At 46.9% G+C, this 23,917-nt stretch overlaps 2 protein-coding genes across 2 annotated transcripts; one reads left to right on the top strand and one right to left on the bottom strand.

Annotated features, from left to right (window-relative positions):
• Positions 1-480: 480 nt before the first annotated feature.
• Positions 481-11,275, bottom strand: MRPS11 (mitochondrial ribosomal protein S11). The gene is made up of 6 exons (XM_052659821.1): positions 11,149-11,275; positions 10,886-11,011; positions 5,240-5,338; positions 3,067-3,196; positions 1,534-1,599; positions 481-866 (listed from the first exon to the last, which is right to left on the bottom strand). The coding sequence occupies exons 1-6, from the start codon at positions 11,211-11,213 to the stop codon at positions 759-761; spliced, it is 594 nt and encodes a 197-aa protein (XP_052515781.1). The 5' UTR covers positions 11,214-11,275; the 3' UTR covers positions 481-758.
• A 79-nt stretch (positions 11,276-11,354) lies between these two features.
• Positions 11,355-21,041, top strand: MRPL46 (mitochondrial ribosomal protein L46). Its single transcript, XM_052659382.1, has 4 exons — positions 11,355-11,583; positions 13,090-13,276; positions 14,256-14,429; positions 20,436-21,041. The coding sequence occupies exons 1-4, from the start codon at positions 11,362-11,364 to the stop codon at positions 20,684-20,686; spliced, it is 834 nt and encodes a 277-aa protein (XP_052515342.1). The 5' UTR covers positions 11,355-11,361; the 3' UTR covers positions 20,687-21,041.
• Positions 21,042-23,917: the final 2,876 nt, after the last annotated feature.

The following is a 23,917-nucleotide window of genomic DNA, read 5'->3' as shown; positions in this document are numbered from 1 at the left end:
AGTGAATTGGCTATATATATTCCCTCTCTTACTGGATCTCCTTCCCATTTAGGTAACCACAGACCATTTAGCAGAGCTGATGGCTCACGCTTAAGAAAACCCCATCCCAGGACAATTTTCCTGCATTGTTAGGGCTAACTTTAGACATTTCCATTAACACTGAAACCTACTATCAGAATACTCCAGAGGTAGGGGGGCAAAAACCTCTCAATTTGGGGTCAAATTACAAGTTAATAAGAAAAGTTGCTAAAGAGCTTGGGAAACCTTGGTTTAGGGGCTAAAGAGGAAATATTTGAAGCCAATGAGGAAGGTGTCTGGTGCTTAGTTGCCCATATTTACATCTTACTCCTTCCATTGAGGGTCTTACCTCAATTCATAGTCTTGTTTTCAGGAACTGGGGGGAGGTTTAAGTCTGCAATGCTGGAAGCAAAAAAAAAAAAACCAAACCAAACCAAAAACTCACAAACTACTACAGATGGTAGAAATAATTTTATTTTTTCAGAAGAGAAGCAGCATTTACTGCTGGGAGTCTGGGTCAAGCTGCCCTTTAACTCCCCTCGTGTCCAAGAGAGGCATGGCCTCACTTCTAGCCACGCTGCTCTCGTCAGAAGAACAAGCAAAGGCCACCGAGTAAGGAGGTGAAGGTCTCCCTTACTGCCCCAGGGTCTCAACGAGCCCTGCCTGGAGAGGCTGGACAGTGCGTTTTCCACGAGGCCCAGCTGGAGGCAGGACGACATCAGGTGCAGGCTTCCTGGCCCTCACAGCCTTCGCGCCTTCCTGGGGCGGCAACCGTTGTGTGGGATGGGGGTGTTGTCTGTGATTGAGATCACTTCCAGGCCCCCCATGGTCAGGCCCTTGATGGCAGACTGGAAGGGGCAGGAGGAACAGGAGGATGGCATGGACCAGAGATGATGCCCGGGTGTCCAGACAGGGCTCGGACAGGGATGGGGATGGGTAGGCTGGCTCTGACGCCTGCCATCCAATCCCCTCCTTCCAGAGGCCTCCTCCCAACCCCTCCCCCAGGCCCTCAGCGCTGCCCACGTCCCGGTCCCACCTGCCACGCGCCACCCTGCCCTTTACAACCTAAAGACAGACAACTCTTAAGCATTGCGCTTTTGTAGTTCCCTCTGCCTGGAATGTGCCCCTCACCCCCAAACTCATACACATACCTGGCTAGTCCCTCGTCATCCTTGAGAAATCAGTAGAAATGTCACCTCTTTGGGGACACTTTGGTGATCCCACCCAAGGGGCTCCCAGCACCCGGAGCACAAGCTTCACCACTGTACCCACGACTCTGTCCAGAGGGACTCATTTGTGACAGGCCCCAGGGACCCCCTTCCTGTCCCCAGCAGGCACTCAGTAAGCGTCTAAGAAGCTGAAACTACGTGATCAGGGCTGGCCTGGAGAGGCTCAGCGGGTCAGAAGCCACGGAGACAGGGAAGTCTAGTCCCCCCTCTGCCCCGACCCCTACTTCTCTCACTGACTGGAGGACGAAGCGCACAGGCTGGGCTGTGCAGAAGCGAGGTCACTCACCAAGCGCCCGGGCCCCAGGCCTTTGACCACAACTCGGACGTGGGTCACGCCTTTCCCTGTAGCTTTCTGCCAAGGAGCAGCAAGTGGTTAGTGCCCCTGGGAAAGAACCGCAACAGTCCCAGCCTTTGCTACCGCCCCCTGGAGTGACAGGGTTATGAGCTTCAGGGGACAGGAACCCACACAGGCAAACAGGAGAGGACAGGGAAGGAAGCAGAGGGCTGAACAGACGAGCAGAACAGACGAGCGCAGTCAGCTGGGGGCCCTTTCCGCCCGGGACGGCACTGCCACCTAGTGGATACTTCGAAATACTGCTCAGATTGCTCTCTGGATAAATGCACAATTTCAGACCATAACAATCCCTGGACTCCTGGCTGAGCCTCAATACCCTCTTAAAGAGTATTCTTTAATCATTTTAAATCTTTCATTACAGTTGAAAGCTTTCTTTCTTGATTATAAAGGCGGTTTATTACAGAAAGTCTGGAAAACTCACAGAAGTCACTCAACCCACCGTGTGGAAGCCACCTTTAACACTGACATTATTTTTTAAGTGTATATAACGTGTCCATCTAGTGGCCGTTGGTGGCATTTTGATGGTCACTAATGCAGTGCCGTCAGTACTTCGGGGCATGGAGCTTCGTTCGAGGGTCAGGGTCTCCTTCAGGGGACACTCCGGGTTTGGCAGTGTGAACCTTTGTGGGGCCTGTGTCGCAGCAGCCAGTGTACAGGCTCTGGGCCCAGACCTGGGCGTTCAGTTCAGGGAGCCTGACTGGCTGCATGGCTCTGAGCAAGTGACACACTCCGAATGCCAACTGACTCTTAAATCGTGGGTAGTACCGAGGGTCTTCGAGGATTCAAGATAACGAACATACAGTATCTGGCGTGTAGTAGATCTGCTCTGCCCTGCTCAGTCGTGTCCGACTCTGCGACCCCACGGACTGTAGCCTGCCAGGCTCCTCTGTCCATGGGACTTCCCAGGCAGGAACACTGGAGTGGGTAGCCATGCCCTTCTCCAGGGGACCTTCCCCCACAAGGGACTGAACTCGTACCTCCTGAGTCTCCTGCATCTGCAGGTGGATTCTTTACTGCTGAGCCATAAGGGAAGCTTGTATAGTAGATACTCCATAAATACACACTAACAGCGGCACACTGCCAACTTGCTTCTAGAAAGATCTGCAGCAGTTCATGCTCAGTCTAGTACTGCAGAAGCGTCCTCCCCAAACTACACCTTCTCCAGATGGACTATCACCACAACCCCACCCCACCCAGCCCTCTGGTCTTTAAATCCAGGAGGCCTTGTGCGACTTCAGCAGCTGGCCCCTGCTCCTTCTAGCTACCCTCACGTTAGGGGACCCGACACGAGTTGGCAAACTCGTGCTTCTGAAGGGCTAGCGCAAGGACAATCTTCCTCCTGGTGATCAGCCATGCAGAAAGTGGAGCCCAGCACAGAGGGAGCCGGAAAGAACACGCACGCACGCACACGCACACACACACACAGAGACACACACACACACACACACACACACAGATACCTACCGCCGCAGCAGCTATGCCCGCTGTCTGTGCTGCGATGCCCGTGCCCTTCTTGGCATTCCGAAACCCCTCTGTACCACAGGAGGCGCGGGCAAGGGGCTGGTGAGCAGCCGAGACCACCTGGATCTGTGTGCTGGGGAAGGAGGGGAGGTGTACAGAATATGATGTCTGTTCAGGGGAGTGAGAGAGCACCAACCTATGCCCAGACAAGCCCCAGTGAGCAAGGAAAACACCATTTAGCTGCTTCCACCCTGAACTTATCAGATGAGTTTTTTGAACTCTGGTAGGAGGTGTCAGGAAAGGTCAGAACCAACCCCTAAACCTCTGAAAACTGACAAGTCGCAAACTCTACAAGGAGCTATTATGCATGGAAACTGTGTTCCCCCACCTAGATTCATGCTGAAATTCAAACCCCTAATGTGATGGCTCTGGGAGGTGGGGCCTTTGGGAGGCGATGAGGTCATGAGGGTGGAGCCCTTGTGAGTATCAGTGGCCCGTCTCAGTGGTCTCTTCCACCACGTGAGGACATGAGGAGAAGCTGGCCACCTGGAGCCTGGAAGAGATCTCGCTAGAACCCGACCCTGCTGTCACGCTGATCTCTGACCTGCGGCCTCCAGACTGTGAGAAATAAATGTCTGCTGTTTCAGCCACCCAGTCTGGTACTTTGTTGTAGCAGCTTGAGCTGACCGACACCAGTGCCATGATCTGAGGGCGCTGCCCTTCACATCTTGCCTGAAGACAATGTTTAAAGTAGATTCAAAGTCTTTTCTGGCATTCCCCAGCTCCCCACTTCCCCAAGAAACTGAATTTCACATTGGGTAATTTTTAATGACTTTTCATTGGTAAAGTTTCAAATATACTCAAAAGCGGATACAATAAAGTCTGAACTCCCCTGGGCTCACCATTCAGCTTCAACAATTATTAACTCATATCCAATCTGGTTTCATCTATAAGCCTTTTTCTTCTACTCCCTTCTACTCCCTACTAAGGGATTATTTTGAAGCAAATCTTAGACCCATCATTTCATCTGTATTTCAGTATATATCTCTAAAAGATAAGTAGTCTTCAATAAGTTAAATTAAAACTAAGAATAACTTCCATAAATCCCTAGACTTGCTTTCCACTTCCCCCTTAATCACCACCCGGTCTCATGGGCTGAAGAGCCCTCAAGAACTCACAAGCAGGGGAAGTGGAAGGTGGTTATAAGGTGACCTGCTGGAGCCAGCCCTGGGCTGGGGCCATCTGCTGTGGACCTGGCTATGGCTGCCATTTCCCTCCCAAGGCTTCTTGGGTCTTCTACACCAAACAGAACCACAAGAGAATTGCTTGTCCCCGAGACAACCTCAACAGAGCTCTACAGAGTAGGCCTCTTTAAAAAAGCAAAGAAACAAAGAGAGCTAGCCTATACCGTTATCAGCCCGAGAAGAGAGGGACACCCAGGGGCTCTGACTCTGGGCTTGTAAGATGACAGCTGAAACGTGTCCTACGGCACCTTGCCTGGCACCCCACCTCTAGCCCTGACCACCCACTGTCTTTTGTACTGTTCTCTAAATTGCTTCGCAGGCCACTGCTGACCAAATACCAACCCCACCTCTAAGTGTGGGCCGGTCTGTGAGGATGTCACTGATGTCAGCAAGCTTTCTGCTGCCAACAGACAGTTGGGAACTTCCCCGGCACCATCTGAAAGCCACACAGAATGCGAGTCTTCCAATCTCGCTCAGCCCCACAAAGCAGACATCTGGTCCACAGTGGACCAAGGCCAAGTACTTTAAGTCGACCCTTATTTGGAGGTTTCCCTTTGCTTAGTTTGTTAGTAAATCCTATATTCTGAAATAATCTCCCTCATTTATTAATCATCCATTCCCAGTACCAACACTTAACAACTACACTTTCATGGGAAGACCTTCTGGCTCTAAAATATACTCTAGCTCTGGAGCAGAACCAGCAAATACAGTTCCCAAGGACAGCAAAGGAAGCTTTAACGATATGATATGGGAACCCAGTTCACATTTCCATTTATTCTGAATCAACTTTCTAAAGAGAGAGGAGATGTCCCCAAACGAGGAGGAATACTGGGCAGGGTGTTGTGCACCAGGACCCATGTGACTTGCCCGTCCCCCTGCGGGGGAAAGAAGCCTCCACCTCAGCCCTGCCCAGGAGTCCCTTCCCCACTTACTTGTTGTAGGATGCTTTAATGTGTGCGATTGGGATCTCCTCAAATTTCTTTCCTGCCCACCTCAGAGAGCTTTCCTGTCCGGGAAATGGAGGGTAAATGCTGCAATTAGAAGAAAAATTTTCCGTAAAGTTATTCTGGTATTTGTTTTTCAATTAAAAAAAAAAAACCACGTAGTTTAAAAAAATTCAACAGCATAGACAAACTGGTAACAAAAGACAGCAGCCCTCTGCCCCGACCTGCTCCTGAGGTTGCTGCCCCCAACCCTTCTGGTGCTGCCAGAACACGGTATCTGTGAACACGGTCCTTCAGTGGCTGTTTCCCCGAGCTGCTGACTGTGGACACAGCTAATGACTTTCTGCTAGAAAGAGAACTTAATCCATACTCCCCATCCTCCCTTATCTCTTCTAGTATAATCAGATCACTCTTTTCAGTCCTCTATAAACTATTCATTCTGCAATTAAATAAAACACGGGCTTCCCTGGTAACTCAGTGGTGAAGAATCTGCCTGCTGATGCAGGAGACACAGGTTTGACCTCTGATCTGGGAGGATCCCGCATGTATCGGGGCAACTAAACCCGTGCGCCACAACTATTGAGCCTGTGCCCTAGAGCCCAGGAGCCGCAACTACAGAAGCTGGAATACCCTGGAGCCTGTGCTCTACAACAAGAGAAACCGCTGCAACAAGAAGCCTACACACGGCAGCTAGAGAGCAGCTCCCACTGGCTGCAACGAGAAAAGCCTGTGTAGCAGCAAAGACCCAGCACAGTCAAAAATAAATAATAAAATAAAAAAATTATTTTAAAAATTAAGTCAAACCTCTATTTCTTGCTGTATCAACCAGATACCTTGACTATCCTTGTTAAAAACAAAGACAAAATAAACTTAATAATACTTATAAAGATCATTATTGTTAAAAAAAAAAAAAAAATTCCAGTATCCCTTAGAGTGGAGACCTGCAAATTTTTTATGTAAAGGGCCAGAGAGTAAATATTTTAGGCTTTGCTGGCCATGATGCTTCTGTTGCAGCTACACAACTTTGCCACTGAGGTGCAGAAACAGCCACAGACAACAGTGGGTTAATAGGTGTGACTATGTTCCAATAAAGTTCTATTTATAAAAATCAGTCAACTGGCCACAGGTGGGTGGGTAGAGGCCAACTTGCCAGCCCCTACCAAGACCAGTGGATATCAGGGCTGGCTGAATGGCAGGACCATGTGACTCTGATGCTTCCACTCTGCCCTAGATTTCTGGATGGGACCTGAGAATCCATTTCTGAAGTAGCCCAGGTGAGTCAGGTGTGAACTCAAGGGTTCAGCACACTTGTCCAGACACTGCTAAGCTGAAGACCCCCCTGCCTCCCATCCCCCAGTCTGCTCTGTCCTCTGGCTGTCTCTCGCTCAGGACTCTTCATTTTCAGGTGGAGAAACAGTACTGATAGGGGAACAGGGAAGCCAGGCCTTGGGCTGAGGGGCTTTTCCTTGGTTCAGAGTTTTGCTCACCACCTGTGCTTTTTAAATTCCAGACTCAAGCAAACCTGCGGCTGCACCCTGCCCGCAGGCACAGATCAGATCCGCGTTAGCACCTGCTCAGCCACCTCAACTACAGTGGGTTCTGATCAGAGAATACTACTATCTGAGCACCATCCTGTCTACTGGCTTTCCTGGAGATATTTAACAAAACAAAACTGTAACACAGTTGGGTATTCAGGAGTTACAAGTGTATTCTTTCCTGCTCTGCCTGATCTTAGAGATGATTTAGCATCCCAGCAGGTTGCCAGCTTAGCAGCTACATGCTGAGACTGACTGTGGAGGAGGCTCTGTTGTTGTTATTTAGTCACTCAGTCGTGTCTGACTCTTTGTGACCCCATGGACTATAGCCTGCCAGGCTCCTCTGTCCTTGGGATTTCCTTGGACAGAGTATGAGGCTCTGAGATGACATTAATGTTTAAAACCTTGTAAGTTCCCCATTAATAATTTCTTCTATCGACTTGCAGGTCAAACACTTAAGCCTTCTGAAGTCTGAACATGCCAGCACTATGCCTTTAATAGGGCAAGATTTTCAAACTAGAAAGGAAACAGAGCTTGAACCATTTAACTGAGGGTGCAGACAAGATCAAGCTTTTAAGCTTCCCACGTCCACTGAACAAGCGGTTCACCCCAAGGCAGCCCAGGAACGGGAAAGACAAAGCCTTCTGGTGCTGCTCTGCTGCCTCTTCACACCCATCCTCAAAGCACGTCTGCGCACACAGCATCTCTTTCAAACGGCTGACCGGGACTGAAAACGGCCGGCACAGGAGGCCAGAGGAAAATACACAGGAGTGCCTACCATCCTCTCTCCATGTCATGGTTTCTTGACCTTAGTGCCACTGACATTTTGGGCAGGGGGATTCTTTGGTGGGGGGTGGCTGATCTGAGCACTGTGGGGTATTTAGCAGCATCCCTGGCCTCTACCCAACTAGGTACTGACTCTTAAGCTGTGACAACCAAAAATGTCCTCAGACGTTGCTACAAGTCTCCTTGGAGAAACAGTGGCCCCAGGCTGGGAACCGCTGGTTTCCATTAACGACTCCAGCATCAAGAGGGCCCTCAGTACTGCTGGCGATCACACAGCGCACCCCTGCTCAACTGCCCTCTCACTGGCCTGGATGACTAGTCTGTACCTTCTTTTGTCCCCTCAGACCTTCAGCTTCTTTCTGCTTCCTTGCTGCCAGCTGACGACCTTCACAAAGAAATAGAAGCAATCAGGTTTCCCTTCAGCTGCCACTACTGAACAGCTGTGCCCCCAGTCTCTGCCTTGTATCCCGTGATGATGCTCCACTTGCGTGTCCGCCCCTCAAGGACAGCACTCCGGCAATGTTCCTGCTCCAGCATCTGCATTCTTCCACCTCTTCATCGCCTCTTTCCCCTTGGCAAAACATGCAGTCATTTCCCCAGTCTAAAACCAAACAGAAGCCTCTGGATGCCAAAGTCTCCTTGAGCTCCTGCCCGTTTCTCTATGCCCCTTAAAGGACTGACCATACCTGCTGCTTCTGTCTTCTATTCTCCCTGAACCCACACCATTCAAACCTTAGCCCCTCATACTCCACCAAACGTGCCCTACTCAGGGCCACCACAAATTCACAGTATTAAGTCCTACGAGCAGTACTGTTATCAGTCTATGGACTAGTCAATCATATTAGTAGCATTTGATAAAGCTAATCAACTTTTGAATCACAGGGAAAAAAAAGTCTCTCCAACTTTTTTTTAGTACCTCTCTGGAGTGTCCTTCTTTCTCTTCTGCTGATTCCTCCTCAGCTCCCCAAATCTCTAAATGCCAGAGGCTCCAGGGTTCAGTCCTTAGACCTCTCCTTCACTTTACCTACCCTTTCTCTCTTGATGATCTTGTATCTTATGATTTTAGACATCATCTAGGGAATTCCTTGGTGCTCTCATTGCCAGGGGCCCTGAGTTCAATCCCTAATTGGGGAACTAAAATCTCAAAAGCCGTGTGAGGGAAAAAGAAATCATCTATGGATTGTCTTCCAAATGTGTACGTCTACCTCAGATCTGTGCCCTGAATTCCATTTCTAATTGCTAATATTGTATCCCCACTTGGATATTAATTAAACATCTCAAGTCTACAATTCAAGCTCCTGCAGTCTTCCCCATCTTCATGACAATTCCATCTTTCTAGTTGTTTAGGCCCCAGATTTTAGAATGTCCCTTCAGTTCGCTCCTTTTCTTATACCTTACATTAACAAATTCTGTTGGTTCCACCTTCTAAGTGCATCTGTCTGACCATTTATACTCTCTCTACAGCTGCCACTCTGGTCCCTGCCAGCATCGCTTCTCACTGAGATTATCTCAGTAGTCTTCTGATTGCTTAGGAGACTTCTCCCATCTTCCATCCTCGCTCTCCTACAGTTTAATATCAATGCAGTGGCCAAAAGGACCCTTTAAAAGGTAAGCATGAGCATGTCAACCCTCCATTTAGAATTCTCCAGTGACTTCCCATTTCTCTCAGAATAAGGTGAAGTCCTCACAACGGCCCACAAGGGATAACAGGATGTAGCCCTGCATGCCTGATGCACCCCTCACCTGCTTGTCTTCACCACTCACTTTTACTTCTCACTCCACTGTGGCCTTCTTACTCAGACACTAGACACACTCCTATAATCTGTCATACTTCTTTTTCTTATTTTCTATTTACTGTCCCCTATCCACTCAAATTTAAGCTTCACCAGGGCAGGGATTTTGGTGTGTTTGGTCACCGATGTGTCCCCAACACCCTGAACAGTGTCTGACATTGTTGAGTGACCACAACAGAATCTTCACTTCAATTCCTTTGGCAGCTCCCCACTGCCCAGTGAGCGGGTAAAAGCCCCACTGCATCTTGTGGTTTTAAACATCATCTATGTGATAAGTCTTCCAAATGTCTATGTCTGACTCACATCTGTCCCTTGAACTTCATCTCTAATAGCCAATATTGTATCTCCACTTGGATGTTAATCAAATATCTCAAACTTAAACATGCAAATCCAAGCTCCTAATGATTAATGACAATTCTATCTTTCCAGTTGTTTAAGTGAAGTCACTCAGTCGTGTCCGACTCTTTGTGACCCCATGGACGGGAGCCTACCAGGCTCCTCTGTCCATAGGATTTTCCAGGCAAGAGTACTGGAGTGGGTTGTCATTTCCTTCTCCAGGGGATCTTCCCGACCCAGGGATTGAACCTGGGTCTTCTGCATTGCAGGCAGACACTTAACCGTCTGAGCTACCAGGGAATCCCTTCCAGTTGTTTAGGCCAACAGTTTTAGATGAACATCTAACATGCTCGTTATCTACAGATAAGGCTCTTAGCATTCTGATTCCTTCTCACCCTGCTGGCCTCATCTACCATCACACACACACACACTTGACTACACAACATTCATACTGCGTGCCTTACACAGACTGTTAACTTTGCATAAAGTGACCTTTCATCTTTTCCAGCTGAGTTCCCATTCAATTCAGCTCTTAGCATTACATTATTTTCCTGGCACTCTTGTCTGATTTCCTCGAGTTAGACACTCGTTCTTTCATACTTTAAAGCAACCAGCTCTTACCTCCAGTAAACTACTGATCAGATTATGGTGAAAACGTGTGCATGTTTGTCTTTCCTGGTTGACTGTGAACTACTTGTGCGAAGGAATGATCTTCTGCATTTGTACCCTCAGAACCAAGTAGGTTCTTAGTAAACGTCTGCTAAATGCCTGTGAAGTACAACTAGCACACAGAGGCAGTGTCCCTGGCGGGAAGCAAGATGCCAGTTGCTGGCTGAGGCTGAGTACAAAAACCACCCTGGACCTTAGACCAACTCTAAAAAGCGCATAACAACCTTTACCTTACTACCCCTTCCGCCCCATTTTGTATCAGAGACCCTGATCCCATGAGGGAAACAAAAGTGGTGATATTTATTATACACCTTCGACATCCACTCATTCGTCAAAAGTTCACTGATCCTTACAACCTTTTCCAGTACGCTTTCCACTTTAAGTAAGGAAAAAGCTGAGGCTCTAAGGTTAATCTGCATAAGGTTCCAGAGTGACAAAGAGCTGGGAATTCACTGGTGTTCTGACCCTGGAAGGTGGTGCCAGTCGCCAGAGGGCTGGACCTAAGTGGCCCTTACCTGAAGCTGCTGCGGCTCGAAGCTGGAGCCGGAATCTCCGCCTTCTCAACCTCCTCCTTGGCTGCTGCGTCTTGCATCTGTTGGGCGCTCATGTGGATGGTGGGGGCCGGCACTCTGGCCACGACCCTGCGGAGAAAGAAGGCTCAGGGAGGTCCAGATCTAAGCGAGTCCTGACTGGACTCTAGGAGTCCAAGTGGCTCATGGGACACGGGCAGGAGCGCATTCCCGGGTGACTGTAGGCTCGGAATGAGTAACCATCTTACCTGGTCCTCGGCGGCCAAGCCCATGACCGCAAGAGCCAGGATCCAGCGTTTCTTACAACCTGCATGACTTAAGTTGACCTCAGTCAGCTCCCGTCCGCGGCGACCGCGAGACTTAGCTCTTCCCGTCATGCTGCTCCCGCGCTGCCTTGTGGGAACATAGGATTGGCCCAGGACCTCGCCGGGAACCGCGGTGCGTTGTGGGAAGTTTGAAAGATGGTGGCGCCCACAAGGCGGACTGTGTTAGGGCTGGCGAGGTGCTGGCGGCGGTTTGAGAGCCCCTGGAGTTTGGGTTCTCGTAGCTTGACCCTTGCGGCTGCACCGTCGAATAGCGCATCTCCATGGCGCCTGTTGGGTGCGTTGTGCCTGCAGCGGCCACCGCTGGTCTCGAAGCAGTTGACCCCAATGCAGGAAGAGATGGCAGCCCTGCTACAGCAGGTGGGTTGAGGTGCGGGTTGTGTCTTGTAGGTGCAATTACGGACGCAGTAGAGGTACGCTGGCTTGGGTTTGATCCTGGCCCCACCACTGATTAACTTGTGTGACTTTGGGCAAGTCACTTCACTTCTCTGAGCTTCGGTATGCTTTCCTGCAAAATGGTGCCTACCTTTTGGGTTCCTGCGGTACGTCGTACGCGTTCAATAAGAGGCACATCGTTTTCATTGATCTTCTCTGTCGTTACCTTCTGCAGCTCTCTGGAGAGGCTCTTCTTTTTTTCGACACATATGGGTGCGATGCTGAACTAGACGGATTCAGTCCCCATCATAGGTGGTTGACAGTTTGGAGAGAAAAATGGCTTTGTCATGTAATGAGCGTAAAGAAAAGACACAGGGCACATCCGTAAGATGTCTGTGATAGAACCTGTTTATAACATGGACAAAACCGGTGTATTGCCAACGAAGGTCCTAAGTCCCCATAGGTAGTGATTAAAGATATTATGCCTACCTAGAACCTGAGGCTTTTTTTGTCTTAGCTTCCCTGGTGGCTCAGAGGTTAAAGCGTCTGCCTGCAATGCAGGAGACCTGGGTTCAATCCCTGGGTCGGAAAGATTCCCCTGGAGAAGGAAATGGCAACCCACTCCAGTATTCTTTCCTGGAGAATCCCATGGACGGAGGAACCTGGTGGGCTACAGTCCACGGGGTGGCAAAGAGTCGGACACGACTGAGTGACTTCACTTCACTTCACTTCACTGAGAGATACAAGCTTCATTTCTGTGCCTTTTATTTGGCTTGTTAACTTACTATGCAAATATTTTAAAATCACCTTTTAAACTTTGTGCAGACACTGTGCTAAGTGGTAGGGATGCAGTGGTGAATAAGACAGAGGTAGCTCTGGTTCTTAGAGGGATTCAGTTTGGTGGAGGGGTGTCAATCAATAACCAAATAACCACATGGTTATGGAATTGCAGTCTCTGGTAAGTGTAATAAAGGAAAACACAGGGTACTGTAATAGTGTTTAACAGGGATGTTAATTTGATTTTAATGGAAGGTGTCAAGGAATATCTTTTAAAATAAGTGACATTTAAATTGAGATCTGAAGGATGAGTAGGAATCTCCCAGGAGAGCATGAGAGAAAACATTCTAGAAAGAAGGAATAGCATCTGTAAAATGCCTGAGGCAGGATAGTCCATGGAGAGTGAGATTCTGGGCAAAGACTGGCATGACTGGAGGGTGGTGAGTGGGCAGGCACTGCCTGTCCTAGTCCTCTCTTGCTTGTGGCGGTCTTGATGTTTGAATGCATTTTAATATTTCAGGAAATGCAGCTCAAGCCCACAGGGAAGCTGACCTTTTTCCTCTGTTTCCTTTGGTGTGTTTTGATCATGTGTCTGGTTATGTTGGGTGGTCAACTTCTGAATCTGTCAAGTGCACTGTAACTGTGTTTTATTGTTTTTCTTTTCTTTTAATTTTCCCAGTTTGGGGTAGATTTTTGCTCTTTTAATTTTCCCAGATTGAGATAGAGAGAAGCCTATATTCAGACCATGAACTTCGTGCTTTGGATGAAGCTGAGCAACTGGCAAAGAAAAAAAGTGACCTTTATGAAGAAGAAGATGAGAAGAATATATTGCTGGTGCAGGACTTGGAAGACATGTGGGAGCAGAAATTCCTACAGTTCAAACCTGGGGCTCGAATAACAGGTTTGTGGTCTCTTCAGCCCAGTTAGAGGTAGGAGCGTGGATATTCTGATTTGCAAATAAAGAATACTTGCTTACTCTCTGCTTTGTGTTTTAAATAACAATTTCAAATGATAAAACTTTTTAACATGGGAGAAAAATTCTTTTCACAGTTCTTCACATCCATCCTAATATAATATTTTAAAAGTCTGTGTTGTTTTTGAGTGGGATGTGTGGTTATTGAGGGAACTCTCCAGGTGGCTCAGTGGTAAAGAATCTGCTTGCCAGTGCAGGAACTACAGGAGAGGTGGGTTTGATCCCTGGGTTGGGAAGATCCCCTGGAGAAGAAAATGGCAACCCACTTCATTATTCCTGCCTGGAAAACTCCATGGACAGAAGAACCTGGTGGGCTATAGTCCTTGGGGTGGCATAGAGTCAGACACGACTGAGTGACTGAGTATACATGGGTGTTGGGACAGCTGTGTCTCAGTTAAGCCTCAGGAATGTTATCTGTATTTAACTCCTAGTTTGGGACTAAGAGTAGGGGAAGTTAAGCCTTTCCCACTCGTTTCCTGTGTTTTATCTGAAATCCCTCCCAAAGCAGGGGGTTAAGTTCTCTTATTCTTGTTTCACAGTGAAAACTGAAGTAGAGACTGGTTAAGTCAGTAATAGTGTCAAAACCAAAGAATTAGTAGTGTCTGGGAATTGCTTCTTTTCCAAAGGCTCAAAGTACTTTGTGTTCTGCTCTTCAAAGGAGGAGTGCAGCTTTGGGTTTCTTCTTGTTAAATTTTAGTTTCCTCAAGATTATGGGACTATCCTGAGAGACGTCAGAGTTAGAGAGATGGGGTCAGGGTTCTAATTTGGTTATAAGTTCTTTGAGGGCAAAGATTGTGGCCCTGCCTTAAAGGAGGATCCTAAAACCCTAATCTTGGTTCTGGCAGAACATGCTCCTCCTGTCTCCTGTGACCACCCCCCCCCCCACCCCCACATCTCTTCTATGCAGACGCTGACGTAAAGAATGACCGAAGCTCGCTGCACCGGAAGCTTGACAGGAACCTTATTCTGTTGGTCAAAGAGAAGCTTGGAGACCAGGACGTTTGGATGCTGCCCCAGGCCGAGTGGCAACCCGGGGAGACCCTCCGCCAAACAGCTGAACGAACCCTGGTCACACTCTCAGGTGAGCTCTCTGCCTCACTGCTAAATCCCGCAAGACACAATCCAGACTGAGCCTCAGGATTTGCAGGCTGACTGTGCGCCTGGCTTTTAATAGTAGGCTAATGGAAACTTGGGCTTCCCAGGTGGCTTTGCAATAAAGAATCTGCCTGTAATTCAGAAGACCCAGGGTTCCATTACTGGGTTGGGAAGATCCCTTGGAGAAGGGAATGTCAACCCACTCCAGTATTCTTGTCTGAAGAATCCCATGGATAGAGGAGCCTGCCTGAAGGATGGAGAGTTTCAGCCTCTGCTCGCTAAAGCTTGTCTTCCCAACAAAGTGCAAAACATTCACCTCTCCGTTTCCAGTTTTGCATTCTTGAAAAATTTTCAATCTATAAAAATAGGTGATTCTAGTACTTTTTCTGGCTTAAGTGGCCCAGATCTTCTTTGGGGCCCAGTATCATAAAATATTTTGTCATCATAGCTATGAGAGATCCTGTTGCCTTAATAGGTTCTACTCGCCTTCCCTTCAGTGGCATCTCTGCCTCTCCACTCGGAGCACCAGTGAGGCTATTTGTTCCAGCGAGATCTGGTAATCAACACTTACAATAAAATGTGCTTCAGTTCTTATGGCACTCAAAGTTTCATTTCACACTGTTCGTGGTTTCCTGTCACAAAATTGATTAGGATTAGTTACATGGTTTTCTCCTTTCCTACATTTTTGATTCTTATAGTTTATGGATTCTTGAGGAAGTGGATTTTGTGTGTGTGTTTGCCTCTACGTAGTATGAATCTTTTCCTGATCTGTTTTGCAGTCGCTCCTCTCCCCTCCCCCCTTTTTAAGGCAGCGTTTTTGTGCTGAGGATTTAGAGGACGTGGAATCTCTTTAATTCTGTCACATCTAGAGCATGGTCTGTCATACTCTGTTCTCTCCTCATCTCAGAGTTCTGATCCTGAGCAAGTGTTGCGGATCCTGATTTTAGGTGACCCACTGCCTTCTCAAATTGAGTTTTGGGTGTCTCACTGAAACATGAGATTTTTCATTCCTTGGCCATTTGGTATCATTTTGAGGAAGATCCCTTGGTTGGTAATTATCTTTTGCTCCATATTGCTCAGCATTTGACAATATGTGTTGTCCCTAACAGACCTGTGATTTAGATTCTGTCCCAGGGCCCAGCACAGAGACAGCCAACCAAGAAACGCCCAGACTTTCTCTGAAAGAGGTTCATTTGGTTAACAGAAAGCATCGACGTGGGGGACAGTTCATGCATCTAGGGGCCTGCAGAAGCACCTCGGGGACAGAGGTTGAAGGTGCTATCCCTGTGCTGTTCCTTGCCCCTGTGGAGGTTTTAAAATGTAGTTCATTCAGAACTGATGCTGATGCTCCTGCCAGTTTCAGCCTGCTTCTCTTTTTGTCCTTGCAGCCTTGCTTGTTGGCAGCACCACGTACGCATTCACCCAACTAGACACCTCAGCGTTATCTTTGACCTCATTCCGGCATCCCCTAAGTTCCTGAGTGCTCCCTGGTCTGTTCTAAATAGTCCGTCTTTGTGCCTGTAGCTCTTCAGGGAGTCTTTTCACTTCCTGCTAGATCAGGGTTTCTGAGCCTTGCCTTGGCACTCTGGAAATCTGGGGCAGGATCATTCTTCGTGGGGGCTTCTGTGGTTCTGTCTAGGCTATTTACAGCAACATCTCTGGCCTCTGTCTGCTTGATTGTAGTAGCACTACTTTGGTTGTCTCTAGTGTAACACCCGAAAATGACTCTGAATACTGCTGGAAATTACCTGGGGTCTGGAATCTCTGCAGTTGAGAACCGCCACCCAGGAGCACTGAGGCAGACACCACGCAAGCCCCCTTCTTGCGTTTGTGTTGTCGTTTTCAGTGCCGCCAGAATCTGCCCTCTTAAACCCAAATCCCTTGTCGCTTCTCTGCTTGAAATCTTAAAAGGTTTCCCATAAAAGCAGACTTTTGAGCACGGCCTAGGCATACTTTTTGCTCTGGTCCCAAGCTCATCAGTCTTCCGTCTTGCTGCTCATTCATGTATATTCTAAGTTCAAACCTAGCAAGCCTTTTGAGTAATGTCGTATTTCTTGTGTCCCGGTTTTGGGGCCTCCCTGTCCAAAACAAAGCTTTGGTCCTGCCTAGTCCGACTGCTTGGTTTTTAAAACTCAGCTCGTCCCTTCTGCCCTCTGTGGTGGAAGCTTCTGGGTAGAGAGCTCGACTCCTTCCTCTAGGCTCCTGTAACATTCACAGAGTGCCCTTACTCAGTTTATCCAGCAGACATTCTCTCTGTGCCTACTTGTTGCTGGTCACTGTCCGGGCAGTGGGGTCACAGTGATCTATAGGACGCCACCTGGGGGCTTATGTCCTAGTGAAGAAGATGCTCTTCATTCCATTGCTGTTTAATTGTTGATTAACAGACAATTTCTTCTCAGCCAGAATTCTGAAAATACGGATAGGATTTTGTCCTTTCAGTCATCTCAGTTCTTAGCAGAGTACCTGGCACAGAGTAGGTACTTGCTGAATATTTGTTGTTGTTTACTTGCTAAGTCATGTCTGACTCTTTGCAACTCCATGGACTGTAGTATACCAGGCTTCCCTGTCCTTCACTATCTCCCAGAGTTTGTTCAAACTCATGTCCATTGAGTCAGTGATACCATTCAACCATCTCCCATCCAAATGCTTCTGAGATCAGACCATATTGGGCGTGTTAGGGTGGTATGGCCGTAGGCCCATCCAAACATCTCATCCTCTGTGGCCTCCTTTACCTCTTGCCCTCAGTCTTTGCCAGTAGGGTTTTTTCCAGTGAGTTGGCTCTTTGCATCAGGTGACCAAAGTATTGGAGTTTCAGCTTAAGCATCAGTCCTTCCAAAGAATATTCAGAGTTGATTTCCTTTAGGATTGACTGGTTGGATCTCCTTGCAGTCCAAGGGCCTCTTCAAGAGTCTTCTCTAATACCACAGTTCAAAAGCATCAACTCTTGAGTGCTCAGCCTTCTTTTTAGTCCAACTCTCACATCTGTCCATGATTACTGGAAAAACCATGGCTTTGATTAGACGGATCTTTGTTGGCAAAGTGATGTCTCTGCTGTTTTATATGCTGTCTAGGTTTGTCATAGCTTTTCTTCCAGTGCTGAATGTTTAATGAGTAAATGGTATGGTAGTGTAAGCACTCAACTACTGTTCTGGCTCTGCCACCAGTGTGAGTACTGCTAATGAGACTTTGGCAGCCTCTGTATGCCCCCCTGATCCGGCCCCCCAGCAGCCTGTATGGCTGCAGGAGAGGGAGTGAGGTGGTGGTGTGAAATGGGAAAACAGGAGGGGCCTTTGCTGCGCTCCAGGCTTCCTCAGCCATCACGCAAAAGTCGGTGGCTGGGTTTCTTCCCAGGATCATTGAGCTCAGATCCTCAGCTTTCTTTTGCTCATTCACAACGCTCAGTTTTGCCTGCTAGGCACCGTGTGGAAAGGGGCTCCCCTCTTCTTGGTACCATGCTTTCCTTCCTTGAACATTCCTGTTGCCATAAAGAAGAGTGAAAGGATATGTTGGTTTCTTATGGGTGCATAGAAAATGGAATAGGTTGATTTATTTCAAATTCATGAAAATCATAAATAACATGAAGTAATTAAGATGACAAAGGAAAGCTCAGGCAGCTTATAAGTATAAAAAAGTCAGAGTCTGTTCCTTTCCATCTGGTTTGGCACACTTCCCAGGTATTTCTGCAAGATGGAATTCCTAGAAGTGAAATTAATGGTCAAGGATGGACGCATCTAAGATTTTGATAAGGTACCACCAAAGTGCCCTGCAGAACATACTTAAAAATTTTTCCCTGTCCAGTCAGTAAAAAGAATGATCTTTAGATTAGCAGTTTCCTTTCTTTTTTATTGGGTAATGTGTTTATTTGGATTAGTGGCCAGTGGTTAGAGTGGCCATCTCTGCGTATTTTTCACATGGCTATTGGTTTTTCTTTATCTGTGACCCACTTATTTAGATTCTTTGCTCAGGTTTATAATGAACTGTTTTTTTTTTTTCCCCCCTTTTTGATTTAATTTAATCCATTACCCCAGGTCATAGAAAAGTAATGTGTATTTATTGACTTAAGTGGAAAGTTCAGAAACGTGTAAAGAATCATGCCAGTGTAATTCCACCACCCATAGATCCCCACTGCTGACACTTTATATTGTAGGTGAGCTCACATCATACGTGGATTCCTCATCTAATGCTGATAGTGTTGTTACTGTTTTTGATATTGACAAAAGCCATTCATTGTATATGGTGAAAAAGTATCACACAGTGTCTGGTAAATGTAGAACTGTAAGAAGTAATGGGTAATTTTCCCGTCATAGAGGCAACCACCATGAATAGTTTTTTGTGTATCCTTTTAGCAATTGTAAGCACATACTTATTTTATCTGTTCCTTTTTTCCATGAGGTGGGCACACTTAAACATGTACATATATGTATATGTATATACACACATAGTTATGTACCTTCCTTTTCTTATATACAGCTTTTAAGCATATCTTTATATCAGCAAGTGAAGACATATCTTATACTTTTAACACCAGTGTAATGTTTCATATATGTATGTACTGCAGTTTGTTTAACCAGTCTGTTGCTTTTTAAAAAAAAAAAGCTGCAGTGAACATCTGTGTACACTTCTTTGCTCACATGGGCAAATAAATATTGAGGAGGGTGAAATTCTAGAAGCAGAATTGTCAGATCAGAGGGTTTGTATTATTAAATTTGATATCTCTTGCCAAGTAGAGCAGTTATACTAATTACACACCACGTACATTGGAGAGAACCCAGTTTTCCTTTATCCTTGATGAGCAGTGTGCTGCTCAAAGTTTTTGAACTTAAATAGTAACGGTACGTCTTTGTCGTTTTAATTTGTATTTATTGAGTTATTAATGAGTTGAGCGTCTTAATGAGTTTATAGTTCATTGATAATTTATCTTCACGGGAACTTCTTGTTCGTATGCTTGGCTCATTTTTCTTTCAGAGTTGTTGGCTTTTTCCTCATTGATTTCTACGTACTATTTAATACTCATATCTTAAGATGTTCTTTCGTTCAGTGTGTCGAAAATACTTTTCCTAGTTTGTCATTATGTCTGACTTTTTTATGCTTCATTTTTCCCTGCAGAAGGATTTTAACTTTTATGTAAATAAATATGCCTTTTCTTTTTTGCATTTTGTGTCTTGGTTAGGACTTCCCCTCTCAAAAATGATACAGAAAGTATCCCACATTTTTTTTTAATAGTACTCTTATGGTTTCTTTTTTCTTTAGTGAAGAATTTTAAAATACAGAAAAACTCAGAAAATATTAAACATCCATGAAACCATCATTCAAAATGAACAAACCTTTTGTGAAAATTTTAACTTTGTGTGAGATCTTTGATCAGTAGGGTGTCAGTTTGGGTGTGAGGAGTGAGGTTGTGATCCAGTTTTATTTTTTCACTAGCCCATTCTCCCGGTTCCATTTAGTAACTGATCCGTTATTTCCTCATCCTTTGAAATGCTGTGTTGGTGTTGTTAACCCATTGTTATAGATTGCAAAGATCCTCCATCTCTCTTTGCCTTTTAACTTTGGTTTTCACCTTGCAGCAGTCAAATTGGGACCTTTCAGTACTTTCCAAGTGATACTCCCTTTAAAAGGACTGATGAACTTTGCTTTACAGATATAAGTGTCTCGGTCCTTCATTAACAGGTGGTGACCGGGCTGAGTCTGGAAGCTCAGTGCTCTGACTCCCAGGTAGTGCTGTTTAGGCTGCCTTGCGGACTTCAGTCTGAGAGCAGTAGCTTGGCATGAGGAATGGACCCAGGGAATCTGGAATCCAAGGGCCGGGAGCTTTTGGCTTGAAAGGAGATGAGGGTCTTCAGGATCGACCCTGGTCCTCATCCTCGGGGGTGGCGTTCCCCTCAGGCCAGAAGCGGCTCTCACAGAGACCCCCGCTGCTTTCGGGCCCCAGGGTAAACAGGTGCGAGTGTCCTCATCTTCCACTTCTGTTCCCCGCTCCCCTCCTCCTTAGAAAACAACCTGGAAGCCAAGTTCCTGGGAAATGCGCCCTGCGGCCACTACAAGTTCAAGTTCCCCCAGGCAGTGCGGGCAGAGGGCAGCCTTGGGGCCAAGATCTTCTTCTTCAAAGCCCTGCTGCTAACTGGAGACTTTTCCCTGGCCGTGGAGAAGGGCCGTCACGTGTGGGCCAGCAAGGAGGAACTGGGCGACTATTTGAAGCCAAAATACCTGGCCCAGGTTAGGAGGTTTCTCTTGGACCTCTGACGGACTGAGCTGCCTGTGGACAGTGCTCAGACAGGTCTACGGTTGGGCCTCAAGGACATGGTACGGTGTTCTCATCTCTACGGGAATATCAAGCGGCAAACTAAGTTCTGAGAAATAAATGGGTTTACCATTGTGTGGGTCTCGGTTGATTTATCCTTTGAGGACTGTTGTCTTCTCCTTGTGAAGAGAGAGCCATCTCTTAGGGTGTTTTATCCTTTTTCTCCCGAGTTCGTGATTGAGTAGTATTGCATTGCTTCGTAGTGAATCAGCTGGCTTCGTGGGCCCAGGAAGAAAGAGCGGAAGGAAGTGAATCAACTTTCTAAAAACCGTGAGCTTCTGTGAAAGCCTCTAGGTCCAAGAATAAAAGGAACCACCTCGTGCTTTGTAGTTTCTTAGTCATTTTCTGGTTTGTATTTCTCTTCCTACTTGATATGAAAACGTATCAATCTAGCCGAGGAAACGATTCCTTCCTTGTTTTCTGTTTGCTTTGCTTCCTTCCCCCTCCCCTCTCTGCCTCCCTCTTTTCATTCATTTTTTTAAGGCGTTTTCTATTTAAGCAATAGAATTGCTTCTTATATATTTTGAAACAGTCATGTGAAGTGAGCAGGGTCAGCTTGTCATCTGCCATCTTCGGGGTGGGAGTCCTGGTCAGGTGTGACTGGCTGAGAGATGCTGCACGTCACTGATGGTGCAGGAGGAGACTGCTTATCCCCTGCCTCTAGGTTGGGGTTCTGGACCCCTCACTGTGTTGCCTGGGTCACCACTGGGCCTGGTGCCTGGCACATGGAGGGCACTCAGTGAGCATTTGCTAAATGAGAGGAGGGGAGGGAGGGTCTCAAGCATGCCTCTTTCTGCCCAGAATAGTGGTCCCAGGAACAAGACTTCAGTCGTCTCAGAAGGCATTCTGGGTTAAATAGGCGGGACTCGAGCAGTCTGCACGCAAGAGGGATCCTGGGAGCCTCTGGTTCATGCCCAGTGGGTCAGCAGCACAAGCGAGCACTTGGAAGTCCCAGTGCTTAGGTGCAGTTGCCACCTAAGAGGGAGAGAAGGGGTCTGGTAGGATGGGAGCCCTTAGCCTGTGGGGTCCACCACTTTCTTCAGGTAGATAGGGTCAGAATTGAGTTGAATTGTTGGACGTCTAGCTGGTGTCTGAGAATTGCTTGGTGTGGGGAAAAAAATCCCACGCTTTCGAGTTGATCCCACAATCTTAATGGCCGTTCATAAGTTGGCCTGTTTTGTTACAGAGTTGTTTCTTTAAAGGAAAACAGCATCTGTAAAATTGGTAAGGGGAGAAATGGTGTCATGTCAACCTGAAATTATAGGTTGGTTCCTGTGAGGTTTCCCCCAGTATTTGGAAGTGATCATGGACAGGGTGGAATAGCTTAAGACAAAAGCTGAGAATTTTATGGAAGTGCCTTCCTTTATCACAAGGAGTGTCTAGTTTAGTAGCTTCAAGACATTCCACGAGCTTTCCCACTACGTTAGACTATCTGGGGGAAGCTACGTGGGAAGGAAGGCCCTCCCCCTCCACCCCCAACCCTGCTTTGTTTTACACAGTTGATGACGAAGGCCCCATCCTGGATCACATTTTTGATTTTGATGGAACTAGTTTCTGCTGGACCCTCACATCCCAAAGAAGCTACTGTATGTCTCCGGAAGAAGAAAGAAATGTCAGGATTTGAGGCTGCAGGGGCCCAATGCACATGGTAGTGGGCTTTAATTGTGTTAGCATGGTGTGGGACTCGATTCTGGTTTATTAGCACTTTGGCTACAAAATCCTATAGATTTTGTGTGGTCTTCCCCAACCTCCTTAGCTCAGGAGTCCTGCTATTTCGGGAGTGTGATTTTGCAGGATGCAAATGTTTTTGGCACTATATTAATAGTAGAAATGACCGGATATGCTGAGTGCCAGCCTGCATCTTCCATTGCCTGCCAGACATAACCAAAAAACTTTGTAGCATGTTCTTGCGGGGGAGATTACCAGGGAACAAAGTAAAATATATGTTCTCTGTATTTTAGAAATCAGAGACAGGAGGAAGGAATACTGTGTATGATATGGGTATTAGGAGTTGCAATTTGAGGTGTGTTTGTGTGCTCTGGGTAGAGAAACGCCACTGTGTGTGTGTGTGCGTGCGTGCGTGCGTGCGTGTGTGTGTGTAACATGTAAAACAGACCACCTTACTAGAAGACTCCTCCAGAAGTTTAGCCCCACCTGGTCATTTTCTTCCCCAATGATTTCCAGTCACTTCTGTTTCTCCCCCTTTGCGGGGACTACAGAGAAAATACCACCACTTTTGTCAACTTGTTTTCCTGGTGACGTAGCCTCAAGAGTCACCTCCTGCTGGGCCATTTTTGCACCTTGAACGTGTGTCTACACATCGCACTTCGTAGGACCATGGTCTGGCTCCCACACCTAACTGGTCTTCCAGATCCTAGGGCAGAACCTGCTTCAAGGCCATAACTCAGGACATATTTAAGTGAATCAGCTTTTTGGCCATACTCAGGACATATTTAAGTGAATCAGCTTTTTTCCTCATGAGCACTGAACTTGGAAATCAGAAAACCCAGGTTTGAATTTTTTTTATGACCTTAGGCAAATTACAAGTACTGTCACTCTTTAACAACAGTGGAATGACCCCTGAGTGCCAGAAACCAGACTGGAGCTGGTACCTGCAACGTACAGGGCAGGCAACTGTTATTCCCAGTTTATAGATGAGAGGATAGGCTCCAAAGAGGTTAGTTAACTTGCTTAGGGTTACTCCCTAGTCATTTGAACCCAGATCTGTGTACAAAACTAGTTCATAACCTTTCTTAATTTTTGTCATCTGTTAAAATGAAGATGACACTATTTCTCAGGTGATGTGTTAATTTATGTGAAAGCACTTAGCACCGTGTGTGACTTGCTATAAACACTCAGTAAATGGTTCCTGTCTTCTGACATAGTTAGGTGCCTAAAATCTCCAGAGTTCAACTGTATGGTCTTTAGCTTTTGCAACTCCCATCCTCACCTTTTCCAAGTTATACGTGTGACAGCCAAGCATTTCGTACCTATTTGGAGAGGGACATGGGTGTTTGGACATTGATGGATTCCACCAGCCCATCTCAGAGTGGATGGATGGCAGGTCAGTCCCATATACGCATGCATCTGGACAGGCCTGGTTCCCACCCTGGACCAGGAAATCCAGAGCCCCTGTTAGGCCCATGCCTATGGGGCGCTAGAACCAGAATGGA

This window comes from Budorcas taxicolor, chromosome 21 (genome assembly GCF_023091745.1).
Source record: "Budorcas taxicolor isolate Tak-1 chromosome 21, Takin1.1, whole genome shotgun sequence".
Lineage (NCBI taxonomy): Eukaryota > Metazoa > Chordata > Mammalia > Artiodactyla > Bovidae > Budorcas > Budorcas taxicolor.
Note: the sequence above shows the minus strand (reverse complement) of the source record. Positions and strands in the feature narration are given on the sequence as shown.

Excerpts from the sequence above, each read along its gene's own strand:
- MRPS11 (XM_052659821.1), bottom strand. The coding sequence starts at position 11,213 with ATGCAGGTTGTAAGAAACGCTGGATCCTGGCTCTTGCGGTCATGGGCT. Across the intron at positions 1,600-3,066 it reads CGGGCATAGCTGCTGCGGCG|AAAGCTACAGGGAAAGGCGT; the intron begins GTAGGTATCTGT and ends GCTCCTTGGCAG. Across the intron at positions 867-1,533 it reads GCCTGGGGCCCGGGCGCTTG|TCTGCCATCAAGGGCCTGAC; the intron begins GTGAGTGACCTC and ends TGCCCCTTCCAG.
- MRPL46 (XM_052659382.1), top strand. The coding sequence starts at position 11,362 with ATGGTGGCGCCCACAAGGCGGACTGTGTTAGGGCTGGCGAGGTGCTGG. Across the intron at positions 11,584-13,089 it reads TGGCAGCCCTGCTACAGCAG|ATTGAGATAGAGAGAAGCCT; the intron begins GTGGGTTGAGGT and ends TAATTTTCCCAG. Across the intron at positions 14,430-20,435 it reads AACCCTGGTCACACTCTCAG|AAAACAACCTGGAAGCCAAG; the intron begins GTGAGCTCTCTG and ends CCTCCTCCTTAG.